At 40.2% G+C, this 27860-nt stretch overlaps 1 protein-coding gene across 1 annotated transcript in view; it reads left to right on the forward strand.

Annotated features, from left to right (window-relative positions):
- The window catches only part of HECTD4 (HECT domain E3 ubiquitin protein ligase 4), a 119705-nt gene that overhangs the window by 54181 nt on the left and 37664 nt on the right, over positions 1-27860 (forward strand). Inside the window, exons 27-49 of the mRNA XM_023733791.1 lie at positions 675-763; positions 1153-1328; positions 3148-3283; positions 3403-3544; positions 3642-3808; positions 5892-6038; positions 6942-7126; positions 8505-8658; positions 9954-10234; positions 10458-10647; positions 11890-11971; positions 14155-14357; positions 15091-15226; positions 16044-16226; positions 16760-16927; positions 17336-17505; positions 18417-18532; positions 20674-20777; positions 22216-22377; positions 22492-22640; positions 23397-23476; positions 25495-25658; positions 27113-27350. Of these exons, the coding sequence (XP_023589559.1) occupies positions 675-763; positions 1153-1328; positions 3148-3283; positions 3403-3544; positions 3642-3808; positions 5892-6038; positions 6942-7126; positions 8505-8658; positions 9954-10234; positions 10458-10647; positions 11890-11971; positions 14155-14357; positions 15091-15226; positions 16044-16226; positions 16760-16927; positions 17336-17505; positions 18417-18532; positions 20674-20777; positions 22216-22377; positions 22492-22640; positions 23397-23476; positions 25495-25658; positions 27113-27350 (3622 nt within the window). The remainder of the gene's footprint in view (positions 1-674; positions 764-1152; positions 1329-3147; positions 3284-3402; positions 3545-3641; positions 3809-5891; positions 6039-6941; positions 7127-8504; positions 8659-9953; positions 10235-10457; positions 10648-11889; positions 11972-14154; positions 14358-15090; positions 15227-16043; positions 16227-16759; positions 16928-17335; positions 17506-18416; positions 18533-20673; positions 20778-22215; positions 22378-22491; positions 22641-23396; positions 23477-25494; positions 25659-27112; positions 27351-27860) is intronic.

Raw genomic sequence — 27860 nt, forward strand, 5'->3', positions numbered from 1 at the left:
CTTGTATGAATAAAGAATTCTTCCCAAAAAAATAAGTAGACAACCCAACCAAAAAGAAAAAAAATTGCCAAAAGATTTGAGCAGATACTTGGTAAAGAGGATAAACAGATGGCAAATAAGCCCATAAAAATATGTTCAATGTCATTAATCATCTGAGCAATGCAAATTAAACTCACAGTAATACGCCATGGCATACCCACTGGAATGCCTAAAATGAAAAAGACTGACAATACTAAGTGTTGGCAAGTATGTGAAGCATCATTCTGGTAGGAATGTAAATTTGTACCAACACTGAAAATCAGTTTAGAAGTTTCTTATAAAGTTACTCATACATTTTCCATACAACCCAGTAATTCAGCTACTATGTATTTACTCAAGTGAAATAAAACGTGTCCACATACACACACACACACAAAGAATCAAAGTAAGTCATTTTGCTTTCACGCCTTAGAAAACAAACAAAAAAGGCAAGAATCTCTGGAAAGTAGCCAGTGCTGTTTTTAATCATTAAAATATCAACTAATGACTGACAAATGTGCTTTAGGCATAGAAATGTGGACCACAGGTGATTTTTTTTTTTCCCTGAAATTTCCTGTTCTGATTAACATATGTACAGTAAAACTTGGCTTTTGCAGATCCTGCCTACCATCTTTTCTTGACTTTTCCTTCTTTAGAACAAAATGAAAGAACTAGAACTTTTGTGTTCAATGAAGGAAGTCTCCTTTGATGGAAATGATCTTGAAAACATGGTCCTATCACTGAGGTTAGTGATGTTAATAACTACCTAGGGTTAATTTATTACCTTGATGCTCAAAACAAAATGCGAAGATCTAGTCTCACAATAGATTTTTTTTTTAAATTTGTGCATTCACTAAGTATTTTTGAGTTGGAACTCTTGGTAATTAGGAGGCAAAGAGATTTTAACCATCAAAAGTTAGCATACAGGCATTTGAAACTGGGAAACAGAAGACAAAACAGGCCACAGTTTATAACACTGCTCACCTTGAATGGGGAAAGCGAGAAAGGTGCTTATTAGGTTATTTTTGCTTAGTTTTCCCTCTCTCCTCATATCCTTTGTAATTTAAAAAAAAACAAAACAATGTTTTTGGTAAGCTAGAGAACAACTAAATGCACATCAGCCTTTCTTTATAGGGAGAAGTTCCTACAAGAAGTGAATTCTCTTATTCAGAAACCCTCACACCCACTGGCTAAAACGAAGACGTTAGTGAAGAGTCTCATGAATCGAGCCGAGCTGTTGCTGCATGTCACCATTGCGGCCCAGTCGGGCCTCACGAGAAGCATCTCCGGGACGCCTGCAGAAACCCCGGGTACTGTTCAGGAGAGCGCTTCCGAGGCCATCCGATTCCCATCTATTCATAGAGTATACATCAGCTACTTTCAAAAAATCACTCTCGTGTGCTGCTAGAAAGAAAGAAAAAAAGGAAATTTCAGCATTTTAAAATTTTATGTTTTCCTTTTTTCCAGTCAAGAAATACTTCTATTTAATTGAATTCATGTGGTGCTTTGTGTGTCAACTGATAAGCTGCAGTGGTGTTTCCTTGTCTGCCTCGATGTTTGTTGGGGGCATCCCAGGACCCCTATTTTTAGACCCAGTGACATCTATTTTTACAATCGAGTGCCCTTATTTTTAGTTTATGGTTTATATTTTCATAGTAACATATATAATTAGTCAACATTGTGAATCTTGTAACATACATCTTTTTTTTTCTCTCTTTACTTGACACTGAGTTTGTATTTCATCTTTAGTAATTATGTGGAATGGCGTGTTTTTTTTTTTTTTTTAATTGTTCTTTAGGTGAAGGTTTACAGAACAAATAGTTTCTCATTAAACAGTCAGTACACATATTGTTTTATGACATTGGTTAACAACCCCATGACATGTCAACCCTCTCCCTTCTCGACCTTTTTTTTTTTTTAATTTTTGTGCATTAACTTTTCCCTGTTTACATTTTCATTGTTAACATGAAAATGTGTCTCTTAGGGAAACCAATGAGTGCTCCTCCTTAGGACAGGATCCGTACACTGGTTGTAACCCACAAGTGCTAATTCTGAACCTGAGGGAACAGGTTGAATAGACATGTTCTTAAATGAAAGAGTCCATGTAGTCTAGCCCCATTGCCTGATGGACAGTATCGAACAAGCAAACTTGTTTTCATCCCAATGCTCCTCTCATTTGGAACTAGGAGTTTAGGATGACTTCCAGATATCTGACTTTAGTGTTAAGATACCACTCCTTGCTGAGTATGTGGTACAATCATGTGCCAAGATGGTCTGCTTCACTGCATCCCTGGCCACATAAGCCCTTGATTAATTAAGGGCCCCATATAAAGACTTCACCACTCAGTAAGCCTGGTGATGCCTTCCCAAGAGCCTGTTGGCATCAGAAATAATGAACCAATAGTATCCTGAGAGATAGCATCATCTTCAACAATTGTGACTTCTCTTAGATTTAAGCCATCTAACTACTCTTAAGACAGATACAAAATGACTTCTCTACTTTCTCAACATCTTTTTTTCTTAGCTAGTCTTTACATACCAGTTTTACCTTCTTCTACTTAAGTATTCTTTTATAAAAAATTATTTCCCTGGACAGCGTTAAGGAGTAGTGTGATAGGAAAGGCCGGTTGGATTCCAGCTAAGGGGTATTTACTCCATCAACTATGACAAAAGCAGAGAGATCTCCAAATGGCAATAGGTCAATTCAATAAATCTAGGATTAAAGGGGGACAAAGGCCAACTCTGAAAAAGAAAACCAGATCTGGATTTATTTTAATTCCAGAAATTATTTTCTCTGTCCTCTCTTGCTTTTTAGAATGCTTATATTAAAATTAAAATGGATGGTTTGTGAAATTAAATGAATTTTTCAACCTTTCTTTGGAACACCAATTTAATAAAAAGATTTTAATTTTTCAAGCTAAAATCAGTTACCGAATATTTAGGTTTTTTTTTTTTTTAAATTAGCCTTAAAAACCACCAGTGTGCTATGCTAGCCAGATTGGTAGCTGAACTCAATAGAAGATACACACTTAGACTGTTGGGTAGCTCTGTGTTGAGTTTAGCATTTGCTGTAACTCCTCACAAATTGGATAGCAGAAATGTTAGCCTTTTTATTGCTTTGTCTTCCAGCTTGTAAATCAGCTTCAGAAACAAAGGTGATCTCTCATGCTGTCCGGCAGCCTGTTTTTCTTCGCAGCATGTCGGCTCCTTCTGATCTGGAAATGATTGGTAATGAAGACTTGGAATTTACTAGAGCGAACCAGAGGTAAATGGTAATGGCCAAGGTTGGATTCCCACATGCAGCTGCATGCATTCATTCAAACAAACTCCCTGAGAGAGCGTTTCTTGGGCTGCTGATCTAACGCCGCTTTGTTTTCCCTGTAGGCGGCGCCATGTGACCAGCCACCGCAGTAGCTCCTTCACACTCCTGCAGTCGTTGGCCATTGAGGACAGCAGGGACAAGCCCACCTACAGCGTCCTGCTGGGGCAGCTGTTTGCTTTCATTGGCACCAACCCCGACCAAGCTGTACGTCACATTTTGCCAACTACAGATGAGCTCACAGTGCGAACGGCCCTGTGACAGTTAGAAGGAGTCAGGTGTATTTCCTTGTTATGCGTTTCAGGTGTCCAGCAGCAGCTTTCTTTTAGCCGCGCAGACAAGGTGGCGGCGAGGAAATACTCGCAAGCAGGCCCTGGTGCACATGCGGGAACTGCTGACGGCTGCCGTGCGCGTCGGGGGGGTGACACATCTTGTGGGCCCAGTGACGATGGTCCTTCAGGGAGGACCCAGGTCAGTGGTTTCTGTCAATTTATGCTGTCCAGTCTATAATGCACAAAAGCCATTCCAAAGACTGTTCTTCAAGGCAAAACACAGGCAGTGGTATTTGCTAGGGTTTTCCCAAAAAGTATCATATTTTTATTTTTAAAAAGTGGTATATGGTTTTGCAGAAAACCCAGTTTATATAACAGAAGATAAGTCTCTTTACCCAATCGGTTTATTAAGAGCTTGTTGTATCAACTGTACATATATAAAGAGCTATTAAATTCTCTTCATACACATAGGAGTATGTGTGTAATTTTTTTTTTTTTTACTTAATTAAGATCATATTATACACGCCCTTCTGTAGCCCAGGTTGTTTTACTCAATATATCCTGGATATCTTTATCTTTTCATGTTAATACATATAGATCTGCTTTATCATTTTTAAGAACTTCATAGATTTCCGTTGTATGGATGACCATATTTTATTTTTATTTAATGTTTTCCCTACTGATGGACACATAGGTTCTTCCTTTTTTATTTTGTTTTTGCATTAACAACAGTGCTATAGTCAACATTCTTTGACCTATATTTTTGTATAATTTTGTGATTAGTTTTACTGGATCAATTTCTAAAAAGTAATTATAGATGCTAACTTTGACGTAGGTTTTATAATTTATTTGTGAGACGTTTTTCTATACTAGTTCCCCGCTGGGCTTCAAAGATCTTCAGGTAGGAGCAGAAAAGGCATTTCTGTACAAGTCCTGGACTGGAACTACTAGAGGTTGCTTGTGCTTCCTGGAAATTCTTTGAGGAATTCTGGCCCACAAGCTGGAGGGAAGTGTGTTCACTAAGACCTGAAGTGAATGTCTTGAGTCAGGAGAGGCCAGCTTATTCTTTGGAAACAAACAGTTCTGACACCTCAGTGGCTTAAAACAACAAAGGCTTAGTTCTCACTCATGCTATATTGTCCATTTTATCTATCCTGGCTCGTGGTGATCCCTCAGGAAACCAGGATAAAAGAGGAGACTATCATCTTGAAAGCCACCAATCCCCTTGTCTCATTGGCTGGAACTAGTCACATAGCCTACCTAACCACAAGGGGGCTGGAAAATGCTATCCTACCACGTGCCCAGAAGGAAATATTTGAGGAATAACACTAATGATTACCACAGTTTATTCCAAAATAATTTCTACATAACACTGGCAGCTTTATTCCCTTCCCCCCAATTTTTAATGTAATTGTAGAAAACTTTGAAATTATTTTTGCAGAAAATCTCAAAGACTGAAATAAAAATTACCTGTAAACCTACCATCTTACTATCTATTACATTTTAGTGTATTTGTTCTAATCATAAATATCTCTTATAATGTTGTTAACGGTTATGTAGCATTGCATCATATTCCTGAATCTTTATTTAACCAACTCCCTATTTTTCAACCTTGGATTAGTTTTATTTATTTATTTTTGTTATAAATTTTAAGGAATATTATGTTGCGTATCTTTATAGATAAATCCTGTTAGTTTCAGTTCTCAACTAATTGCTGTAGATTCTGCCCCATGCTGTGTTTTTACATCAGGAAAATCTTATTTCATGTCAGCTGGGTTCTTATTCTCTGCTACAATCTGAGTGTGAGTTGGAAAAAGACACTTAGCTTATCTAGTTGGGCCTTGGTTTTCTCATTAGTAAAATTACATTTACAGTATTCAATGTTGCATGGAATGTTACAGATGTATCTCAAATAAATGATTACATTATCAAATAAGTCTTGGAAGTGTTGGATACCATTCTCTTGTTCTTGGAGATGCTATAGACTAGCCTTATTAAAGGCTCTAAGAAGTCCTGCATCAGAGAAGCCTGTTTAACTTTACCTAACCCAGATTTCCCTGAGTGTGGACCATTGTCTTTAAGGCAACTTGGAAATCCTGCCCAACAGTCTTCTGTGGTCCTACAGATTGGTAAACACTCAGCTTGGTGATCTCCAAGATGCCTTAGTTCTGAATTCATGTAAACAATTTTGAGTTTCTCAAAAGAATTCTTCTGCTTTCTTAGTCATCGTCACTGTTCTTGACATGATTCAGGAAGCCTACATTTTGGTTTCTGTCTTGTAGAATTGAAGAACTTACCTGTGGTGGGATGGTTGAGCAGGTCCAGGAAGCCTTCGGGGAGACCATGACCTCCGTAGTGTCTTTGTGTGCTCGTTACCCTATAGCGTGTGCAAATAGCATTGGGCTCTTATGTACCATACCTTACACCAGGTAAGCAAGGAAATGCCTTCTATTGTATGTAAGTTATTCCTAAATAAAGTTGATTAAATAAAAAATATTTTTTAATAAAAAAATTGGATTCTGGATTTGATTGTCCAATGACACTATCACTCTGACTAAACAAGCTGGCCTACTGACAGACTTAAAGTTCCTATGTCAGTTCCTGGTTAGTGAGTTCCTACATCATCATGTGTGGCCATTAGGGGATTATATTACACTGTGAAGATGGGCGGCTTTGAAAGAAAATAAAAGTTCCCTAGGAAATTACTCACAGTTTAGCTAAAAAATTTTGCATATGCACATTTATCTTCTTTCTTAGCTCACTTGATTAATAGCTTAAAGATGTCAAGCACTCATGGAGTCATTCTTTGAATTCCCTTCCCATGAAATGTATAATTTTTTCTGTTACAGCAACCTTGAGTTGATTCCATTGATTTTTATTTTGCTGTTCTGTAGGAAAGGAGCCCTGGTGGCACAGTAGTTAAAGCACTTGGCTGCTAACTGGAAGGTTGGCAGTTCAAACCCACCAGCTGCTCTGAGGGAAAAAGATGTAGCAGTCTGCTTCTATAAAGATTACAGCCTTGGAAACCCTATGGGGCAGTTCTACTCTGTCCTATAGGGTCACTAAGAGTCGGAATCGACTCGACAGTAATAGATATGGTTTGGTTTGGTTCTGTATGAACAAACCAGAATTTGGTCACTTATTCATAAAGGAAACCATCATAATAAAAAATATTTTTGCGCTTAATTGTGCATGGTAGTATTCTACGTTGTACAGAGAGAACTATACTGACGTGTTTTAAATGCCCCTTTGACAACCTGGACCTTAAATAAGAGTTTCCTGAGGGTCAGTCAGTTGTATTTATTTCATACAACCCTTTCCCCTCTGCCCAGGAGTGAAGAGAAGTGCCTGGTCCGCAGTGGCCTTGTCCAGCTCATGGACCGACTGTGTAGCTTGAGCAGTCAGACTGAGTCCAGCTCCAGTGAGAAACAAACCAAGAAGCAGAAGGTGGCCACCATGGCCTGGGCAGCCTTCCAGGTGCTCGCCAACCGCTGTGTGGAGTGGGAAAAAGAAGAGGGTAAGAAGCGGGACTTCTTTCCAGAGCACATGGATTTCTTCTATCAGTGTGTTAAGTTTATGCACTGGATGGTAGGGTTAGGGGGAGCTAAATTAAATTACATAACCAGATGGGTTTAATCAATGACTTTATGAGGGCCTTTCATCAGTATAGCTCCATGAGAATCTATAACTACACCACAACACTAAACAGTATCCTAGCTCCCTGAAGCTGTATACTAACCCGAGGAAACTGAGAAGATAGTTTGTTTTCATTTCTTTCTTGTCAATACTACCAACAGTCTTCAAATCAATGTTTTTCTGAACTGGTTTTTCAATTGCATTTTCAAAGTGATATTTCCAAATTATAATTTTAGTCACCAATCTAATTTGAAAACTAGAGTTAAAGGATTATTTCCCTAAAATATCTAAGATTTGGGTGTATGGTTGTTTACTTATCTATTTGTTCGTTCAGTATTCATTTTAATATCTTGAAGTTCCATTATGTACCAGAAGTTGAATAAGACATTGTTCTTCCCTTTAAGACATGGTCCAGTGGGGGAGATAGACCAACGAACAGTGATTACAGTGTAACCAGTGCCGTAGCCAAGGTGCATGCAAAATGCGCTGGGAGCATAACAGGCCCCACATACTTATTCAGACTTACTGTGTGTAAATTATACTGCAATAAATAAAAATATTTTTTAATTTTAAAACGTGGATTTTGGGCTTTGATTATCCAATGATATTATCACTCTGACTGAACAAGCTAGCCCGCTGACAGACACCTAAAGTTCCTATGTAAATTCCTGATTACTGAGTTCCTACATTATCACATGCGGCCGCTAGGGATTATGTTAGGCTGTGAAGATGGGCAGCTGTGCCTCGGGTCAGGAAAGCTTCCCAGGGAAGGTGATGTGTGAATTATTTTTGAACGAGAGGTAGATGCAGAGATCCAACCCTGGCACTTGGGAAGTTCAGGAAATGACAAATAATCTTTTGTGGCTTCTACAAGGGATACATGCAGCTCTCTGGAACTACAGTGGAGATAGAAAGATCCCAAAAGGTCTTTTATTGTGTTTGAGAAGAGGTAGAGTAGGAATTAAAAATCAAGATGTTTTCGTCACCAGTACAGTGGTGATTCTTCCCTGTCAATCAAAGTATGTTCCTTGGTTACTTATGGACTAATTATATTCAGTTTTAATTAAGAATAATGTCTCCCCCCAACACTGAATGATTTTTCAGGTAACTTACCTTTTTTATATGCAGATTCCATCTAATGAGGAGGCACTAAGTAGACGGTTAATGAAATACTGAGCAAAATAAAGACAAATTGGGCAAAGGGAGGGCTTTAATACAGGAACTTTTTCATTGTGCTTTATCTCTCTTTACTTCTGAAGGCGGCTCTACAGAGGCTGTGCACTCTGGCCTGGCTCGTCAGGTGTCTAGCCTGCTCACTAACCACCTTGCCCGAGCCACGGAGTGCTGTGGCAACCAGGCTGCTGGGAACGATGCCCTCCAGGATGTCCTTAGTCTTCTCAATGATCTCTCCAGGTATGATGGCCCAGAGCTATGGGGGGAGCTGGCCTCCATCTTGAGTGACTGGGGTTTCCTTATGGTGGTGATGGTCTTTTGAAACATGTAAGTTACTAAGCCCTTTTGACACGTTTCCACCTCAAGAAAAATGATAAGAGAATAAAATCATTGAAACAGAGTAAGTGCTTAAGTTCCCAAATATGAGAATTATTTAGATGATCATGAAATATCATTTGCTTTACTGCTTTGCTGGCAACAGCTGCTAGCCTTTCGAGTCCGTACAGTTGCATTCAATAACCAAAATCCTTATCCCCTTATAGCAAGATTAAGGAATAATCATTCAGCACCTGTGATTAACTTGTTTTCTCATGCTGTGCCTTTAAAAGAAAACACTCTGTGGTGGTTTAATACCATCATGTGTGAGTCATGATGCAAAAGCTTGGTCCCCATAAGACTGTTCTTTTGGTTTCTGCTGGAATATACATTTTCTTAGTGAAATGTAACACGTTCAGCTGTTGCAGATCCGAGAATGTTGAGGCTGTGTAACACTGTATGATACCTTTGACCATGAACCACTCACTAAAAAGGAATAAAAAACTATAACAGAAAAGCTTATAGTTTGGGTTTCTAAGTCTTCGTGCTCCATGAGTCACACTGTTGTTGTGTGCCGTCGAGTCGATCTGACTCATAGCGACCCTGTAGGACAGAATAGAACTGGACAGAGTAGAGCTGCCCAATACAGTTTTGTAGGCTGTAATCTTTATTTTTTTATTATTGTACTTTAGCTGAATGTTTACAGAACAAACTAACTTCTCATTAAACAATTAGTACACACATTGTTTTGTGACATTGGTTACCAACCCCACAACATATCAATACTCTCCCTTCTTGACCTTGGGCTCCCTATTACCTAGGCTTTAATCTTTACGGGAGCACTTCACCAGGTCTTTTCTCCCATGGTGCTGCTGGTGGATTCTAACTGCCAACCTTTTGGTTAGCAGCAGAGTGCTTAACCATTGCGCCACCGCGGCTCCTCATGAATCACACTAAGCTATAGGATTTCAACTAAATAAACATCACGAGTTAGAAAATGTTAAAAAATCATTTTTAAGTATTATTGGTCAATGATGAGCTCTCATCATATGTTTATAAAAATCTTAATTCTCCTTCATCAAAACAGTGTCAAATCCATGTCTTCCTCGTGTAATCTGGTTTCATCACTTTGCTTAGCCTCATCTTAAGGAGCTCTTGCTGCTAAGTTTCTGTAGATCAAAATTCCTAACGCTGTTTACCTTCCCTTCCTTCTTTCCTAGGAGTCACATAGGTAAAGCCATCCTGAGCCAGCCAGCTTGTGTGTCCAAGCTTCTCTCCCTGCTGCTTGACCAACGTCCGTCTCCAAAGCTGGTCCTCATCATTCTTCAACTGTGCCGGGCAGCACTGCCACTGATGAGCGTGGAAGATTGTGGAAACGTGGAGCTCCCACCATGGAGCTACTCCGTTCCCTCCTTAAACAGTGAACAGGAGGATCCCAGTGACCCAGCTTCCAAGATTGCATCGTTGCTCTTAGCAAAGCTGGCAGATTATGTGGTCCCAGGTAAGGAGCTCCCGGATGGAGAAGTGAACTTCCTATGAACAGTCAGTCTGAGAGACCTAACTTGTTCACAATTGCAGTTGTGCTTCCTCTGATAAAAGAGAGACAGAGAAGGAACAGAGAGGGTGGCGGAGCAGAAATTCCAAAGCCATTGTTTTTCTCATGTAGAGGAGCTGCAGAAACAGCATTGCAATTTTTCTGAGTGGGTTTTGCTTTTTTCTTAAAGGTTGTCAGACAGTTCTTTCTCCTACCGCTTCTGAACCCGACACCGCGTTGACAAAAACCAGTCCCAAGAATTCCTTAAAAGGAGACAAAGATCCTGGAGAAGAGAGTGAAGCAGTGGATGGCAAGCTCTCTATATTTATCCACAAGCGGGAAGACCAGTCATCCCATGAAGTTCTCCAGCCATTACTAAGGTGACTGTAATGATTATAATAGCTACTGTCATCAAGCACTAACCATGAGGCAGGCACTGGGCTAAGTAAGCCCCTTATGTACATCACCTGACTCAGCCCCCTTAACAGCCCTAGGAGGTGGACACTGATCTGTCATTTCTACTGTTACATTACTAATGAAGAAAGTGAGGCAGAGCTGAAATGCAAACATAGGCCTCAGTGACCACAGAGCCCAAGTGCCTAACTAGAACTCAGAACTCTCTGTCCAAACCTGACAGAGGGCTAAAACCCTGCTGAGAATGTATTGTTGTTTGCATCCCGGGGAAAGTCTACAGTGTTCCTTGGGCTTTAAGAAGGAATATTGTGGCTTGATTTTCAGTTATGGGCACCCTTCAGCCACTAGGAAATTGGGGGAGACCAGTGACTGTAAAGTGGAGAAATAAGGAAACTTTTTTAAAGCTTTAATTCATTGGGCATTTACTTCATTGCTCAACAAGGAATTAAAAATATAATTATTGTCCATATATTACAGACCTACAGGGCCCTCTTAGTGAGAGCTAGGACAACAGGAAGCCTTCCACATAGCACAGGGGAATTTAAGACAGGTAGTTTATGTCTCAGATGGAGGAGGGCTCTCTTCAAATAAATGATTGGATGATATCATCATCCCATAATTGGATCCCTTGTCTGCCATTATGGTAACTGACAGAACTAATGAGATGATGGCATGAACTAAGCAGGGTCAAGGCAGGCCAGTGCTTAGATGAAGAAATCTCCAAGAAACATTCTTGGCCATTGCAAAATACAAACTGAGTGAAAGGTTGTTTAGAGAGCCAGTTTCAGGAGGCTGGGAAAGCTGAATTATTAGAAGGGAAGAACTAGTCATGCACATCAAGGCATTAAATTCCCTCACTCTAAAATTCAGATAATTCACTGAGTTCTTTTGTATGCCAGACCCTCTGTTTAGTGTAAGTTCAGATTGTCATTTTTGTTCAGCTCTTTAATTTATACATCATTTTCAGGTAGGTTATTAGATGTCATTACAACTCTAAAAACAGTTGGTATTTCAGACCCTAAACGTGCTATCATTAAGCAATGGTAAATCATTTTGTTTTTGAAAAATTGAGAGTCTTACTTTGAATTTTAAAAGCCTATTCAGCGTATAATGATGGCCTGCCTGTTACTGGATTGCTTTACAGCACGCAGCCCCCACCTTTGATGGCGTCTGTAAGTCTGCACCTCTGTTTGTCTTTCCTTTTGTAGTAGCTCAGAAGGACGGCCCTTCCGGCTTGGTACTGGCGCCAACATGGAGAAAGTTGTGAAAATGGATCGAGACATGACCAAGGTAACCCCAAAGAGGAGAAACCTGCTCTGACAAAACCTGTGATTGAGGAGCAGCCACCGTTCTTCGGGTTCTCAGGAGGAGAAAACAAAACACTAGTTCAAGTTCCCACAAACAGGCAGTGTGAGAAATTGAAGTCAGTGGCTTTACTGAGGCTGTTTCAGAGAGAACTAGTTAAAAATCCATTTGTCATTAATGTTAAAATGTAAAAGAGAACTCTTAGTTTTGACCTAGAAATTTTTTCTAACTCTTTTAAGAAAGTTTTACAGCCTAAAAATACAGTTTGACAGTGATAAGATTGTTAAGAGAATAAGAGATAGTAAGAAAGACAAATAGCCCATAAAAATATAAAAAGATGCCCAGGCTCACAATGAATTAAAGCAAAGGAATAAAAACAACAGTAACATATCATTTTTCGCCTGTTGGACAGGTAAAGTTAAGAAAGACTGATAATAACCATCACTGTTAAGGTGACATAAATAGGCATTCTCAAGTATCCAGAGGTAAGCACACAAGCACGTTCATCACAGTTTTGTTTGAAAAATCAAACAAAATGGAATTCATATGCCCATAAATAGGGGGTTGGTTAAAGAAATTGTTACATTCATGTAGTGAAATATTGTGCAACTCTTAAAAATAATGAGGGAGCTCTACATATACTGATACGGAAAAGTAGTCATGATATATTGATAACTGAGAAAAGCAAACTGAAAAGCTGTGTGTGTAGTCCATCCCATGGTTACGTGTGTTAGAGTGTGTATGAAAAAAAACATCTAGAGGAGTCACAGTGATCTCTGAATCAGGGCCTGGGACATTTATGGAAATTTAACTTTCCGCATATAATATTTTATTATTTGAGTTTTTAAAAATGAGCCTGGATTGCTCTGGTAATTGGTGGCAGGGGAAACAGATTTTTAAAAGTGTAGTGCTGGGAAGGGGAGGGAGGGAGAATCACTTGCTAGATAGTAGACACCTGTTATTTCTGGTGATGGGAAAGGTGATACACAATATGGGGAAGGTCAGCACAACTTGACCAAGGTAAATGAAGACACTGAGAGGTACACAAGAATAAAGGACAATTACAGTAAATGTTACACCATGTATAATTTTGCAGCAACTGTAGTAACAACAACCAAAGAATATGGGTGTGGTTACAGAGGTATATATGTATGCTGTATGCACATAGAAAGGTATATGTGAGTACATGCACATGCATATATATCTGTAGGCATAAGTATATATATTCTTAGGCGTGCTGCATATATATTCATATATATAATAAAGCACACAGGGGGCACAGTTATAGAGACCTCCTAGACATAGCCATACACCTCGCGGGATTGGTTTACGGAGTTAAAGGGCTTGGGACCATAGTCTTGTGGGACAACTTGGTCAATTGGCAAAACTTAGTGCGTAAAGATAGTGTTTTACATCCTAGTTAGGTGAGTAATGTCTGGGATCTTAATAGCTTGCAGATGGCCATCTAAGATATAATTATTAGTCTCTTCCCATCTGGAGCAAAAAAGAATGAAGGAAACCAAAGACTCAGAGAAGAAACTAGTCCACAGGACTAATAGCTCACACGAACCATGGCCTCTTCTAGCCTGAGACCAGAAGAACTAGATGGTGCTTGGCTACCACTACCAACCATTCTGACCATGGACACAGTAGAAGGTCCCAGATAGAGTGGGAGAAAAATGTAGGACAAAACTCAAATTCCTAAAAAAGACCAGACTTATTGGACTGAAAGAGACTAGAGGAACGCCGAGACTATCACCCTGAGACAGCCTTTTAACTTGGAACCGAAGCTACTCCTTTCAGCCAAATAATAGATTGGCTTATAAAATAAATAATATCAACTGTGAGGAATGTGCTCCCTTGAACAATCAACTGTGTAAGACCAAACAGTCAACATTTACCCAAAAGCAAAGATGAGAAGGCAAAGAGGGGCAGGGAAGCTAGATCAATGGAAACAGAACAAACAGAATGGAAATGAGCATGCTGACATTGTAAAAATTATAACCAGTGTTATGGAACAATTTGTACAAAAATTGTTAAATGGGAACTTAATTTGCTGTGTAAAGTTTCACCTAAAACACAATAAAATATTTTTTTTTTTTTTTTGAAAAAGTGTAATGCTGAGAAGGTGAAATAAATATCCTGTACATATTCAAACTGACCCCCAGGGTGGCTGTTGTGAAGTGATTACGGAAGAGGCAGTAGCCGCTCTCCGGAAGGCAACCAAGTGGGCGCAGTCAGGCCTCATCGTCAGTGTTGGGCCACCTGTAGAGTCCGTCAACCCAGAGACTGTGAGTGGGCTGTCCACAGGGGACAAGAAGAAGACCGCCCAAACCTCCATTTGCCGCGAGAGAAACTCTGAGCTTGCAAGGTAAAACCTTTCCCGCAGGAGAACCTTTCCGTGACCTTCTCACACTTAACTCTTTAATGGGTTTGCTTTTAGGGCTTTAATTTTATACCATCCCCTTTGGCCTGCTGGAAATGAGGACGGGGCTTACGATTACCTGTCTGTGGTAGTAATTGCTCCCCAAGTGGAGTGTGAGGATCTTGGAGTAATGCTCATCCACGTAGATTTGAGGTTGTAAGGTAAGAGTAGGAAGGTGCTGGCCAAGTGGACATTTACAGCCAGAGGATTGTTTTTTCTAGAAAGTCCACCACGAGGAGCACCACTGGCAGTTTTTTTTTTTTTTAGTATTAGTAAACTCCAGTCTTGCTGCCTTTACTTCTTTCAGAAGAAATTTCCCCACTGCTCCAGCTCTGCACATCACCTTCTTTCTAGGGCTGGAAGGGATAAGTGAGTGTTGCCTGTGGAAAGTGTGCAGTGTGTTTTGTGTTTGTAAGCCAGGAGTAGGTGCAGCACAGTGTCTTTCCTTCATCCTGATAGCCTCTTCAATAAAAATTGTGAGGTCCATTGTGTCAGAGGATTCTTCAGATACCGGAAAGTGAGAAGGGATTTCTCCCTAGTAATAATTGACATGCTCTTTTTCTCAGTCAATGAAATCTGCTTTTCCTTGTGCTTCCCTCTGATGCTAACCCTGCAAGCCACTGGTCTGCACTCTTACCAGTCACTGGGCACCCACAGTTTGCCATGTTGACACTTGCAGGACTGATCCCGTGCGACCCTTCATCAGCGGGCATGTGGCAAACAGCATGGCTGCCGAAGTGATTGCCTTGCTTCACAGCTTGTTGATGGCCCCTGAGTCAAACGCCGCCCAAATATGGACCACGACTGCAGAAAAGGTCAGTGCTGTGTTGCTGCAAAGCTGAGGATGTGAGAAGGAAGTTCACCTTCTGTTCTAGCATTTGAATCACACATAGCAGGGGACATTTTAGTAAAGAAAGATTTCCCAAATTGGCCAGATGTACCTGTTAGCTGTGTTTCACCTGGATTTAGCAGTTTCAACTCTGTTAACCTACATCTCCTGTTGCTACCAGTTCTAATTTTGCAGACAACAGGACAGTCCTCTTGGGGAAAGGATGGCAGTTCTTGTTTCTTCCTCTTGGTTTTGTTAGATTGGTCCTAGCATTAGGAAATCACCCCGCCTTGGTGTATGGATTTATTAAGTGTACTTCCTTAGGCCCTAGGATTTAATTGATGTGATTTACATTATCCCGAGCGCTCTGTCAGTGAGTAATACAGCATGACAAACAACAGCCCACTTTCCTGAAAACTACAGATCTGCAATCAACTCCCCCTTTCCTTCAGTCGTTCTTTAAGTGAATTCCTTTCATGCCCTGAAAGTAACTGGGTGTTGAGATGTACGCAGTATGTTGCGATGGTTTCCCTTCAGATAGCGATTGTTTTATTTTAGGGGTTTTATTAACACAGTGTTTGATTCGGTCATATTTTGAGGTTGTGTACTTCTAGTTTTGTCAGACTGTAGAACGCAAATATGGGCAAAATGGCACTGACTGGACCTGATAGTTATTGGGGCCCTCCCATGTCCAGAGTTCCTTCAGTACTTAGGACCCAGGCACCATTTTAGGCATACCATCAATCTTCCTACCAAAACAACCAAATCTTTAACAGCAGGTGCGTGGGTTGCTTCTTATCCAGGTTCTGTCTCGTGCACTGATGTACATCCCGCAGTTGGGGAAGTATGCAGAAAGCATTCTGGAAAATGGCAGCAGCAGTGGCAGGAAGCTCGCCAAACTGCAGAGAATTGCCCGGCAGGCCATAGCCGCACTGTGTGCACTCGGAGGCTTCAAAGAGACAATCAAGATAGGGTCTGAGGTTCAGGTAACCAGCTATCTTTACTTTCCCCAGGTCATTGATCCCCCCTGTAAATAAATGTTCATTGATTAACTGATCATCTGAAGACAAGGTAGCATCCACCTAGTTAGACAGAAAAGCCTTGTTCCTTCAAGTTGAATAAGGAATCTGACAAACTCATGAATTCTAATCCATGCTGTGCTGCAAAGAAATTAATTCAGAAATTAATGCAATACTGTTGTTAGGTGCCATCGAGTCGATTTTGACTCGGCAATACTGTAGAGTACTAACTACATTGCTCGTGACCTGCTGCGTCATTAATATCGGCACTATTTTAGAATTGAAAGTTTGAGTTTGTAGCATGTTGTGATGACCTTTCCGTGAGGTTTTAGGGCCTATTATTCTCATTCGTATTCAGGGCTCGGTGTCTGCATCCTAATAGACTATTACGGTAGCATCAATAATGTACAGCTGTAAATGAACTCTTCCCACCCGTCACATGTCATAGCTGTTTGCACTGTCAGAGCTGGTAGGTAGCGCTAATCCATCTCTGTCTCTAGGTTTTAGGTAGAGGAATATCAGGAAGCGTCGGAGTAGTGGCTTCCATCAACGAACAGGAAGGTATAGCTACAGTCAGATTCCCACCCATAGACTGTAGAAAGACTTCTTCGCAAGCATCAGACACATTGACTATTCCATTGTCTAGACTTTGTGTTCCAAGATCAGAGGTAAGGTGATTTTTAAATGCATCATAAAATGTACTGCAAATGGTAACTGTACAGTAATGAATAATCTGCCCATGCAAGCACAGACGCCCGAACACTTGGGTATCTTAAGTTTTACTTGCGATGTGTATTTATGTATTTGTGAGGGATATTTATATATTTGTTATAATTATTTAATAGTAAAATTTGTGTGAAACTTTTCATCTAATTAACAAAATTCGTTTCTTTGTGGGTAGGAATTGTATTTTTAATTGTGTTGATCTGGTTTGCAATGTTCTCTGTGGGAATTCTATTTTATTTTTTTAACTGAAAATTTGAGAATTAACTCCAGATAATAATAACACCCTCATTTCTTATAAACTAACTACTTGAATTTAACTTTTTGCCACGTCCCTGCACCACCACCACCAGGCATTGCCTCTTCATAAACTGTCCATTACTGAGAAGGTAGTACAGGCAGTCCAGTCCATGTTGCTTCCTCAGGAGGGAAGTCTCTCTATTCATACCTCGCTTCCTGCAACAGGAGATGGGTCAGCTCCTGTGATGGCAGTCGTTCGGCTCCTGGCTGAAATAAGAACAAGGTGAGCACCCTCCCACGATCCTCTCATGTGCGCAGATGTGGCAGGCCGACAGGGGCAGGAATCCTTGGTGGGCTTTCCACCCCAGGCTTAGTGGGTCCACAGCTTTAAGCTCATGCCAAGCTAGACAACAGAAACCATTCTGTTACACTGTGTTTACCACAGTCTGCTGCTTTCTCCAGTTTCTGTACTTGGAATAAAGCTTAGTTGTTCAGCTAAGAAAATAAACAATTGAAATGTGATGTATGGAATACATACATAAGGCTGGCTTCACTGATTTGCTTTGGTAAAAGAACTTTGTTATCTCACGGGAATTCCTCTGCCACTAAGCCTTTTCTTTTATAAATGACATTAATAATATCTGGCTCATCCCTTTCCAGACTGATGACAGGAAACCTAGGGAATGCTCACGGGTGTTGGTGTTAGGAGGGAAAACAGTTCTTTTTCTGCAAATACAGTTGTTTGTTTCCATCAAATAGAAGTAACAAGTTTCTGTTTTGACAATGGGACTTCTCAGAAAGTTCTAATATGGATTTTGAATAAGGTGCAAGATAGATCAATTTCCCAAGCTTTTGGAACCTTCTTGTTCCAGAGCACTAATACTGCCCATGAGAACACAGTTCAGGAAAAAAGAGAAGGTGCTGATTTCTCACTGGTGCTTTGGTCTCCATTTAGTGGAGATGGCCACCGTCTTTCCCTGTTCTGATTGTCCATGAAATGTCAACAGTTACTATGTGGGAAAAGAGAAGTTACTTATATGTTTTCAAGCCAATCCAACTCAGAAAAAGCAAAAGTAGTGGGGAGTTGAACCTTGTGAGTCAGGGGACAAAATTGATTGAAATGTTTTTCACAGTTGACTTTTTGGAGAGTGAACACTGATGACTTTGAAATGTTATAAATCTTTTAACATTAAGAGCATGCCTGGTCATGGCCCAGCTTCTAGAAGACAGCTTATTTTGTGAAGAATTCATACAACAGTGTCCAGCAGCTGTTGAAGTTCTTAACCTGGTAGCCCAGGAATGCAGTGCTGGTGAGTACCTGTATTTCCTTACTGCCGTATTTTACTGAGTTCTATCAGTACACTGACAATTTGATAATGCAGTGCTCACCGCTTTCGTACACATGCATCTCAAACTGCTGAGCTCTAAAGACAACATTTATCACAACGCACTTTCATCTCAGACCTGGAAATGTAAATAAAAAGCTTTCAGTATAGACCAGCTATGAAATGCGTGCTTTTCAATTTAACTTTAGGACCACGTCACTGTGTTTTCTTTTCTCTGTTCATGTGAATTCATTGGCTTTATTTCTCTGTGAGAACTATTTATGAGCTCTCCTTAAGGATGCTGTATACATTCTGACCGTCACCACTGGTTGCATTTCAGTTCAAAGTCAAGAGTTCGCACTAACACCCATCCTTCGAGTTTTGCGTGAGTGTGCATGTGTGTATACATGTGTTTTTGAAAACTTCAAACAAATACAAAAATAGAGAGACTAAGATAGTGAGCCCCTGTGTTTCCATCACCCAGTTTCAATAATTAGCAACTCATAGCCAATCCTGTTTCATCTATGCTGCACCCCCCTGGATTATTTTTAAGCAAATCTTAGACATTGTATTACTTTATCAATAAAGAAATATCTCTAAAAAGTAAAGATTTCTAAAAAAATAACCACAACACCATTATCTAAAAATTAACAATAATTATTTAATATTATTAAATATCTAGTCAGTGTTCAAATTTCTAATTTGCTTATAAAGGTCATACTTGTTTTTACATTTGTTAATTTGAATCAGGATCCAAATAAAGTCCACACATTGTAATTTCTTAGTATGTGTTTAAGTCTCTTTTAAAAATATAGGTTCTCCCTCAGTCTCTTTTTTTTCCCTCGTAATTTATTTATTGAAGGATTTTTTGCGATTGTATCCCTGTGGTGTCATTTAACATGTTCTTTTGGCCTCGTATTTCCTATAAACTGGTAGTTGGCCTGGATATTTTTAAGTGAAAATGTACCCTTTTGTCCCCAAGGATATAATTGGTCTCTACCTGTAATTGTCTACAGTTAGATTAGCAGTCCTCCAAGCACTAGTACCAGCATTTCCACAAACTATAAGGAAGAAATGGATATCTTTAACTTCCTTAATGGTTTTAGTTTTATCCTTTTTTTAAAAAAAATTGTTTTTATTATCTCTATTACGTATTATTTCTCATGCCATTTGCCTTTTGAGTAACTTTCTAATCTCTTTTCTGTCCTTAAACTTTTTCCTGTTTCACGTTGTGGTGATTTCTGAAGATTTACATCTGTGTTTTCTCCTAAGAGTTCTATAGTCTTAGCTCTGACATTTAGGTCTTTAGAGTTAATTTTTATATATGGTACAAGATACTTCTCGGACATCTTGCACTTGACTAATTCTAGACCCAGAATTCCCTTCCTTCTCTGCTTATTGAAATCCCATCTAGTCTAGGATCTAAGTTAACACTCTCTCCATTATGCTTTTCTGGATCCTGGAGTGAAGTTATCTCTCATTCCTCTGTGCCTGTACTTATGCCTCGTATCATGTAATCACACAGTACAGCCTTGTACATTATTCTCTATTGTCTGTGTGTGTGTGTACGTGTCTTTTCTCCCCTCCCAGAGGGCAGGAGATTTGACTCATGTATCTTTGTATTCTTCAATATCTAGCAGTGTGCCTTGTGCATAGGAGGTGTTCAGTAGGTATTAGATTTTTTTAAATCAGTTTAGATGATAAGAAAAATAGTTTTTATTTATTAGACGATAAAAATAGTAGGTTTCATTTACTGCGTGTTTAGCCTTTTCAGGGACTTGGCTAAGGGCTCTGCTTGCACTAATTAATTTCATCTTCACAGCAACCCTGTGAGCCATAGGTACTATTATTACCTCCATAGTGGAAGTGAGATGTTAAATACCCAGTAATGGAGTCAGGTTCTGAATCCAGGCAGCCCAGCCACAGGCCTTCCGTCCTTGACCCCATTGCTATGCTCCTGAGCTACGTGTAGTAGACAGAGCTGTCTCACGGTATCTGCTCTTTTATAAAACTTTGACTAATTTCTCTAAGTGCATGTTATTGCTTTGACCCTACTACCAAAGAATCGGAGCCCACCTGGGGGATTGTAGGGGTTGTTTTCACGGGTGCGGTGTGTACCCCACCAGGAGAGCGACTTGCGGTTGTGGAGGTGCAGTGTGAACGGCTGAGGATGCTCTACCGGGACTGTGCTCGGCCCCCCCCGCCCCCGCTGCAGGCCGACCGGAGACAGGTGAGCCCTTCTGGAGCGGACCACACCTCCTGCCGGCCCGCACCATGTGTCATATGAGTAGCTGGCACTGAGAAATACAGACCAGTAGAGTACATTCATAGTAGTATCGTTAGAATGAGGGTTTGCAAAGCCATTTTGTTTGAGTTGCAGTGTCTGCAATGACATGTTGTCATCTTTGAATGTCAGAGCACATTGATTTGACATTCTTGATAATGAAAAATTACAGCAGAGGAGCAGAATTCATTAATTTGTGAATAATTTTTTGGTTGTCAATGACAGAAGAAAAGAGCCTTTTTTCTAGTTTTAGGTTTATAGTCCATTTCATAATAATAAGCATATATAGAGAGAAGATAAGAGAGTAATTAAAAAACAAATGTGACAAAATGTTAAAAATTTTGTGTAGCTACCAACGTTCATGGTGCACTATTTATAACAGCCAAAAAAATAGATGAACGGATAAATAAAATGTGGTCTCTCCATACAATGGACTATAATTCGACCATAAAAAGGAGTGAATATATGCTACAACATGAGTGAACCTTGAAAACATTATACTGAGTGAAAGAAGCTAGGCACAAAGGCCAATATTGTATGATTCCATTTATATAAGATACCCAGAAGAAGTAATTCCACAGAGACAGAAAGTAGATTAATGGTTTCCAGGGGCTGAGGAGAAGGGAAAATGGGAGCAATGCTAATGGGTATGGGATTTCTTTTATGGGCGGACAAAAATGTTCTAAAATTAGATTGTGGTGATGGTTGCACGTATCTGTGAATATACTAAAAAGCATTGAATTGTATACTTTAAAAGTGTGAATTGTATGGGATATAAATTATATCTCAATACAACTGTTGAGAAAAATTGGTAAATCTAGGTAAGTGTATATAGGAGTTGCTGCCTTGTTCTTGCAATTTTTCTGTAAATTTGAGATTCCAAAATAAAAAGTTAAAAATATATAAAAGAAATGTCACCTGAATTTTCACCCTCTCCAGTTACCGTTGTCAACATATTAATGTGATGTATTCCCTAGAATTTTTTTAAACAAATTTGATTTCTACTGTCTGCTGTTTTGTATCCAGCTTTTTTCACTCTGTAGATGGCGACTGTCTTTTCACATCAGCCAACAGCAGCTTAATAGTCCAGTGTCCATCTGTGCCTCAGTTTACTTATTCAGGCATTTATTGTTGGAGAGCTAAGTTGTCTCCAGTTTTTGCCATAACAGTGATCTGTTGAACATTCCCTGGAGCTAAATCTTTGCACGCTCTTTGAATTATTACGATAAAAAAGTGAAACCGATGGGTCAAAAAGATCTGCTTTTTTGGAATATACCAATAGATAATACCATCAAACAAAAATTCATTTTCTTCTTTGAGAGGGTAAAAGGATTCCTGTTTGCAATTCTGTTGACTGAGGATTTTTCTTTTCCCCCCAATGTAGCCCAAGGAGATTACGTGGAGCCCCTCGCGAGTGTTTCCACCTGTTCGAGCCTGCATGTTCTCATCTCACCTCACTTCGGTCACCTTCCTGGCTGACCCCAGCGCTGGGGGAGGCCTGCCCCGGGGCACTTTTATCTATGCCACCTCACCACTGCCAGTTCAGGTGAGAAACTGCAAGAGACACTGTCTTTTGTCTCTTTCCTTGAAATTCGAAAGAGAAGCAAGTTCAAGGGCCCAGGCTGCTCTGATTGTCTGCCCGCTTATGGTGTTTCTTCAGGCCCCATCTTTTTACTGGGAAATTGAAATTGTTTCCTATGGAGATACTGATGACGACACTGGACCAATCGTCTCCTTTGGCTTTGCTACAGAAGCAGAGAAACGAGATGGGGCTTGGACTAATCCAGTGGGCACTTGTCTTTTCCATAAGTAAGTGGCTACTATTGCTTTTATTTAAAACAAGAAAGAAAGTAATCAGAATATCAGTATTTCCCAAACTGTATTCCAGAACAGTAGCTTCCCGCAAGGTGCGTGTACCATACTTTTACGCAAATAACATGTACCTTCTACGTTCACCAACTCCTCCCTCCCCCAGCCAGGTATGTTCAAAGTATTTTCATAAGTACCACTATGCCAATTTTTTTTACATGTTGCTGTAAGAAAAAAAATTAGCAAAGTGTGATTAACCAAAATACATCACAGGGGGAGGGAACGTAGAAGGTGCACATTATTTGCATAAAAATACAGTAGGTGTTCAAGAAATAAAAATATTACAGTGTTCAGGAAACAAAAATAGGGTTCTGTCTTCAAATAAGGTTGGGAAATGGAGTGTATTCCTTTCCTATTTTGGAGATTCGTAGTGCACGTTGCACACTGAGGATTCCTGGCTGTCCTACAAGAAAGACCTATTTATAGTGCTTCTCAAGTGTGTTTGAACCTAGATCCCTTTATTCTACGAATACACTTGTGGCTGTACTAATACTAAAGTAATATAACCTCTGCCCCCAAAAATGTGTAAAATACAGGTGATAATATATTAGTGTTTAAGGAAAGAGAGTAGCTATTATAATTTCTCTTCTAGTTACTCTCGTACTACTGAAACGCCGTCCCCTTCCCCGTTCGCTACTTTGTTGCCTCTGTGTTGGCTGATTAGTCTTATCTTGACTTCCCTCTGTTCTTTCTTAGCAATGGCCGAGCTGTACATTACAACGGCTCCAGTTTATTACAGTGGAAGAGCGTTCGTTTAGACGTGACTCTCTCTCCTGGTAAGTGTGGTAAGAGCTTTTTCCCCCCTGCGTATTTCTGTTTCCCAGGTTTTAGTCTAAATAGGTTAAAATTAAATAAGTTCAGCAACTTGAAACAGGCAATTTGTCTTTTAGTGAAAACCAAACACTTGTCATTGCTGTCCCCTAGTTTACACCAAACCCCTCCTTTGATGAGACCTCTCCATTTACTAACTGGGGAGTCATATTTGCTTTCGTTCCTCCATCATTAAAAAAATCCTAAGATTTTGCCTATCTCTGAAGTTTAATCTTTCATCAGCTATTCACTGATGAGTAGATAAAGAGCTTCAAAAAAAGAGAACTCTACCACTAGCCATGAGGCACTTGAGAAATACGTTACTGGTGGATACAAGCCGTACGTAGACTTTGCTCCCAGTGGCCTGAACATCTGCCCAGATATTTCAGTCACACGGACAGTCGGTTCAGTAGCAAAAATCTATCCCCTCTTCTTTTCAGCCTTCGTATAAACAACTTGGTTTGTATAATGAATTCTGGTGCTTCAGCAGTAACAAGAATATGTGTAATTAATGCTGTTGTTCCAGCACTAGCAAAACATAAGTGTTATCTCCTTCACAGTAGACGCAGTCACACATGTTGGCTACTTATTTTCAGACAGAACATCTTCCCATCATCTCTGATAAAACTGAAATTGTTTTATGTTATAGGTGGTGTGGGATGTTTAGATGGAGAATACTAAGGGGTTCCATTCAATAAGTAGTCTCTTGTAGTTGCCTGAGGGCTGATTTTGCTGTCACTTATTCTTGAGGGAGCTGCTTGTTAAACTGAACTTTTCCAGGGAGTGGACTGCTTTCAGTTATGGTCAGGTTGTGACTTGGAAATAAATTCAGGGCCAAGTTGTTTCTCTCTTGCTTTCACTGAGTATGTCTTTAAGTGCTTTAAGCACCAAGGGGCTGTGGAGAGGCCAGGGGAAATATAATTGGAGTTTTTATTTGTTTGTTACCGTTGCTTTGTTTTATCACATTTTGGCTTTTGAGAAAATTTTAGAGTAGACCTCAGGCACTCATGCTGCCCTCTTCTTAGAGAAGTGAGTCTGTGTGAGAATAGGAATCAGGAGCCTAATTTTTACAACAGAATCTCAGTCTTTGGACCAACACTTCTAGTATTCATCCATCACCAGATACTACTCGAGTATCTCTTGCATGCTAGGCAGTCTTCTAGGCCCTGAGGATGCCCTTGTCAAGTCCCCAGCCATCGTGAAGCTTCCATTCTAGTGGAATCTAAAGCATATGAGACTCTGATCCAAAACAGAGTCATAGAACTTCATGCACTTATTGGCGAGTTCAACGGCTAATTATAGCACTTGTCCGAGGCAGCTGATACAAGAGAACTGATGTAACGGGCACGCACCTCTCGGTTCTCTAAGTTCTACCCCAGTATCCAGTAGCCTGATCAGAAAGAAGCCTGGCCCGTATTATCTTAGCTGCCTGCAAGTAAGAGGACATGATGTGATGGAATGGTGTACCTTCAGTTTACATTGAAGGTTGAGTTTCAAAATATATTTTTGAAGACCATTTCTAAATCTCCCACAAGCATACAGAGAAGATACTGCCTTTTTACCTTTATGTCCTTTTATATACATAATAGCCTCCATAAAGAATCCATGTGTCTCCACAGAAAAACTTATATCCCTCTGTTTAAAAAAAAAAAAAAAAAATTGTACTCAATGTCTTGCCTTTTTTTGTTGGCTACCAGGAAAATAAAGGCTAAATTTTATGTGTAGTTGCAGTAATTAACTTAGATACTAGGCATTTTTCTCCTTCTAAGTAGTTTCTGACTTATTTTTTTTTAATTGTTTATTTCTATTGTCTTAATCTATATCTATTTAAATATAATACGTTAAATTCAACTGAGGACATAAAATAAATAAGTAAGAAGATAATGGTATGTGGCATCGTTATACTGGTTGCAAATTGGATGTTTATTTAATAGTCAGTAAGTGGGGAAAAAAGTGTTGTTTTCCTTCCTGTTTTCTGCTGCAGGTGATGTAGCAGGAATTGGCTGGGAGAGGGCCGAGGGGACTCCGCCTCCTCCAGGGCAGCCAGCCAAGGGCCGCGTGTACTTCACCTACTGCGGGCAGCACCTCTCTCCCTATCTTGAAGACGTGTCTGGTGGGATGTGGCCTGTGGTTCACATTCAGAAAAAGGCAGGTTATCTTCTTTGGAAAGAAAAACAAAATCTCCTTAGTAATTTGTTCCTATAAGGAATAGAAACATTAAAGCCATCAAACGTGCCCTGATTGTGCATAGTGATACATGGTGCACGATAACAAGAGGAGGAGCAAAACAGGCCCATGTGAGTGGGTTCAACCTTTCTTTGCATCGAACCCAAGACTGTTTAGATGATGCATTATCAAGGAACTTAAGTGCTTAACTGTTTTGCCCTCCTAAACAGCATCTCAAAATAGATGTCTTATTGACATGTCAAAGTTAGTATGTCCGAAATTGAGCCTAACTGGGCCCCACACCCAAGTCTCCTTCCCCAGTCTTCCTCATCTCAGGCAATGACAGCCCCATCCTTCCAGTTGCTAAGACCAAAAACCTTGGAGCCTCTTTCTTGAGTCCTCTTTTTCTCATACTCCACATCCAATCTGTCAGCACATCTTCTTGGCTCTCCCTTCAGGAATGCAGCCAGAATCTGACCACTTACCCATTCCACGGATTACACCCTGGCCCAGCCACCATCGTCTCTCAGGTGGCTTATTGCAGTTTCTCCTAACTCAGAAGCCACAATGATCCCTTAAAAGTGTTAGTCAGATCATGTTAGCCCTCTTCTCCAAACCAGTCAATGGCTTCCCATGGCATGCATTGTAAAAGCCGTGTTCTTATAATGATCTACAAGACCCTGTGGGATCTGACCTGTACTATGCCTCTGCCACCATCTTTTATCACTCTATTTGTTGAGTGAATTGATTGAAGATGCCAATAATTTAAGACAGCATTTCTCAACCTGTTGTGTTTTATTCATTCAACAAATATTTGTTGAATGCCGACTATATGCTAAGCTCTAGAGATATAATGATGAGCAAAACAGGTATGATCTCTGCTTTCATGGAATTATAATCATGGAGGGAGTTGGAGGAGTTGAACATTAATCAAATAATCATACAAATATATGTGTGCATGTATATACTCACAAACTAATAAATGCTATGAATGAGAATTATAAGACTTTATGGAAGCAAGTACCAAGCAAATCTGATCACGTCCTCATCACCCTGAAGAAGTGATCTTTAAGCTGGGTCTGGAATATTAACTGGTCTTAACCAGGCAAAGATGGGGGAAAGAATATTCCAGGTGGAGGGAACGGCATGAGCAGTGACCACAGGTAGGAGGGAAGAGTGTTGGAAAGAAGAAAGGTTGCTGTGTTGGCATGGCAAAGAGCAGGAGCGTGAGAGGGGAGGGGAAGGCCACTTGTGCAGCACTCCCAAGTCCTCACAGTTCCACCGGCCCTTCAGCCTGGTGTCACACGTTGTCCCATCCAGGAGCCATTCTTTTGGTTTTATGTTTAGTGAAGTTCACCTATGGATGTTAAAAATAAATCAATAAAATTTTTAAAAACCTAAGTCCTTTCAAACCTTTTATTTGATCTCCTTTCCAGAACACCAAAACTCGGGCTAACTTTGGCTCCCGCCCATTTGCCTATGCAGAAGGGCAGGCCCACCGCAATGCTGCTGACCTGTGCACCGACCTAGCAGAAGAGATCAGTGCTAACTTCGAGGCCCTGCCCTTTGCCATGGCATCTGACAGTGACAATGATGCTGGCACCAGTATTGCATCAGACCCAGGCACTCACGGGCCTCCGTGCCGGATCGCTGCCGTGGCCACCGCTCAGCAGCGTAAGCCGCCTCCTCCTAGGGCCTCTCTGCTTCCTGGGAAGTGGAAGCTCTGAATTCCTAAATCCATTTCATTTGGGCATCCTCATTACAATCAGGGTGGAAACTCAAGCGCCTGTCGGTAAATGGGAAAAGAGGCTGGGGAAAGAAAGTGGGGAGCAGGAGGAAGCATGGCAGCCTGGAAGGTGCCTTCCCCACATACACAAGGCCTGCAACTGTCAGTGCCAGTGTAATATGGCCATGTGGCAACGCAAGCTGGAAGACGTCCAGTTGTTATGGAACAGCTAGAACCCCAGAATTTCATGTGAAATCTCCTAATTTGTAAATGTTGATCATTAAAAAAAAGTTTTAAAACTGAGATCACCCAAGTATACTGAAATGCTAATTGTAGAATGTAGGTGGGAGCTATGCAGGTGTGCACTATAAAACTTTTCTGATTATTTGACAATTTTCACAATAAAATGGAAAAAAAAAAAAAACTGAGCCAATCATATGAAAGACATCTGTAGGTCG

The sequence above is a fragment of the Trichechus manatus genome, unplaced genomic scaffold (assembly GCF_000243295.1).
Source record: "Trichechus manatus latirostris isolate Lorelei unplaced genomic scaffold, TriManLat1.0 scaffold00061, whole genome shotgun sequence".
NCBI lineage: Eukaryota > Metazoa > Chordata > Mammalia > Sirenia > Trichechidae > Trichechus > Trichechus manatus.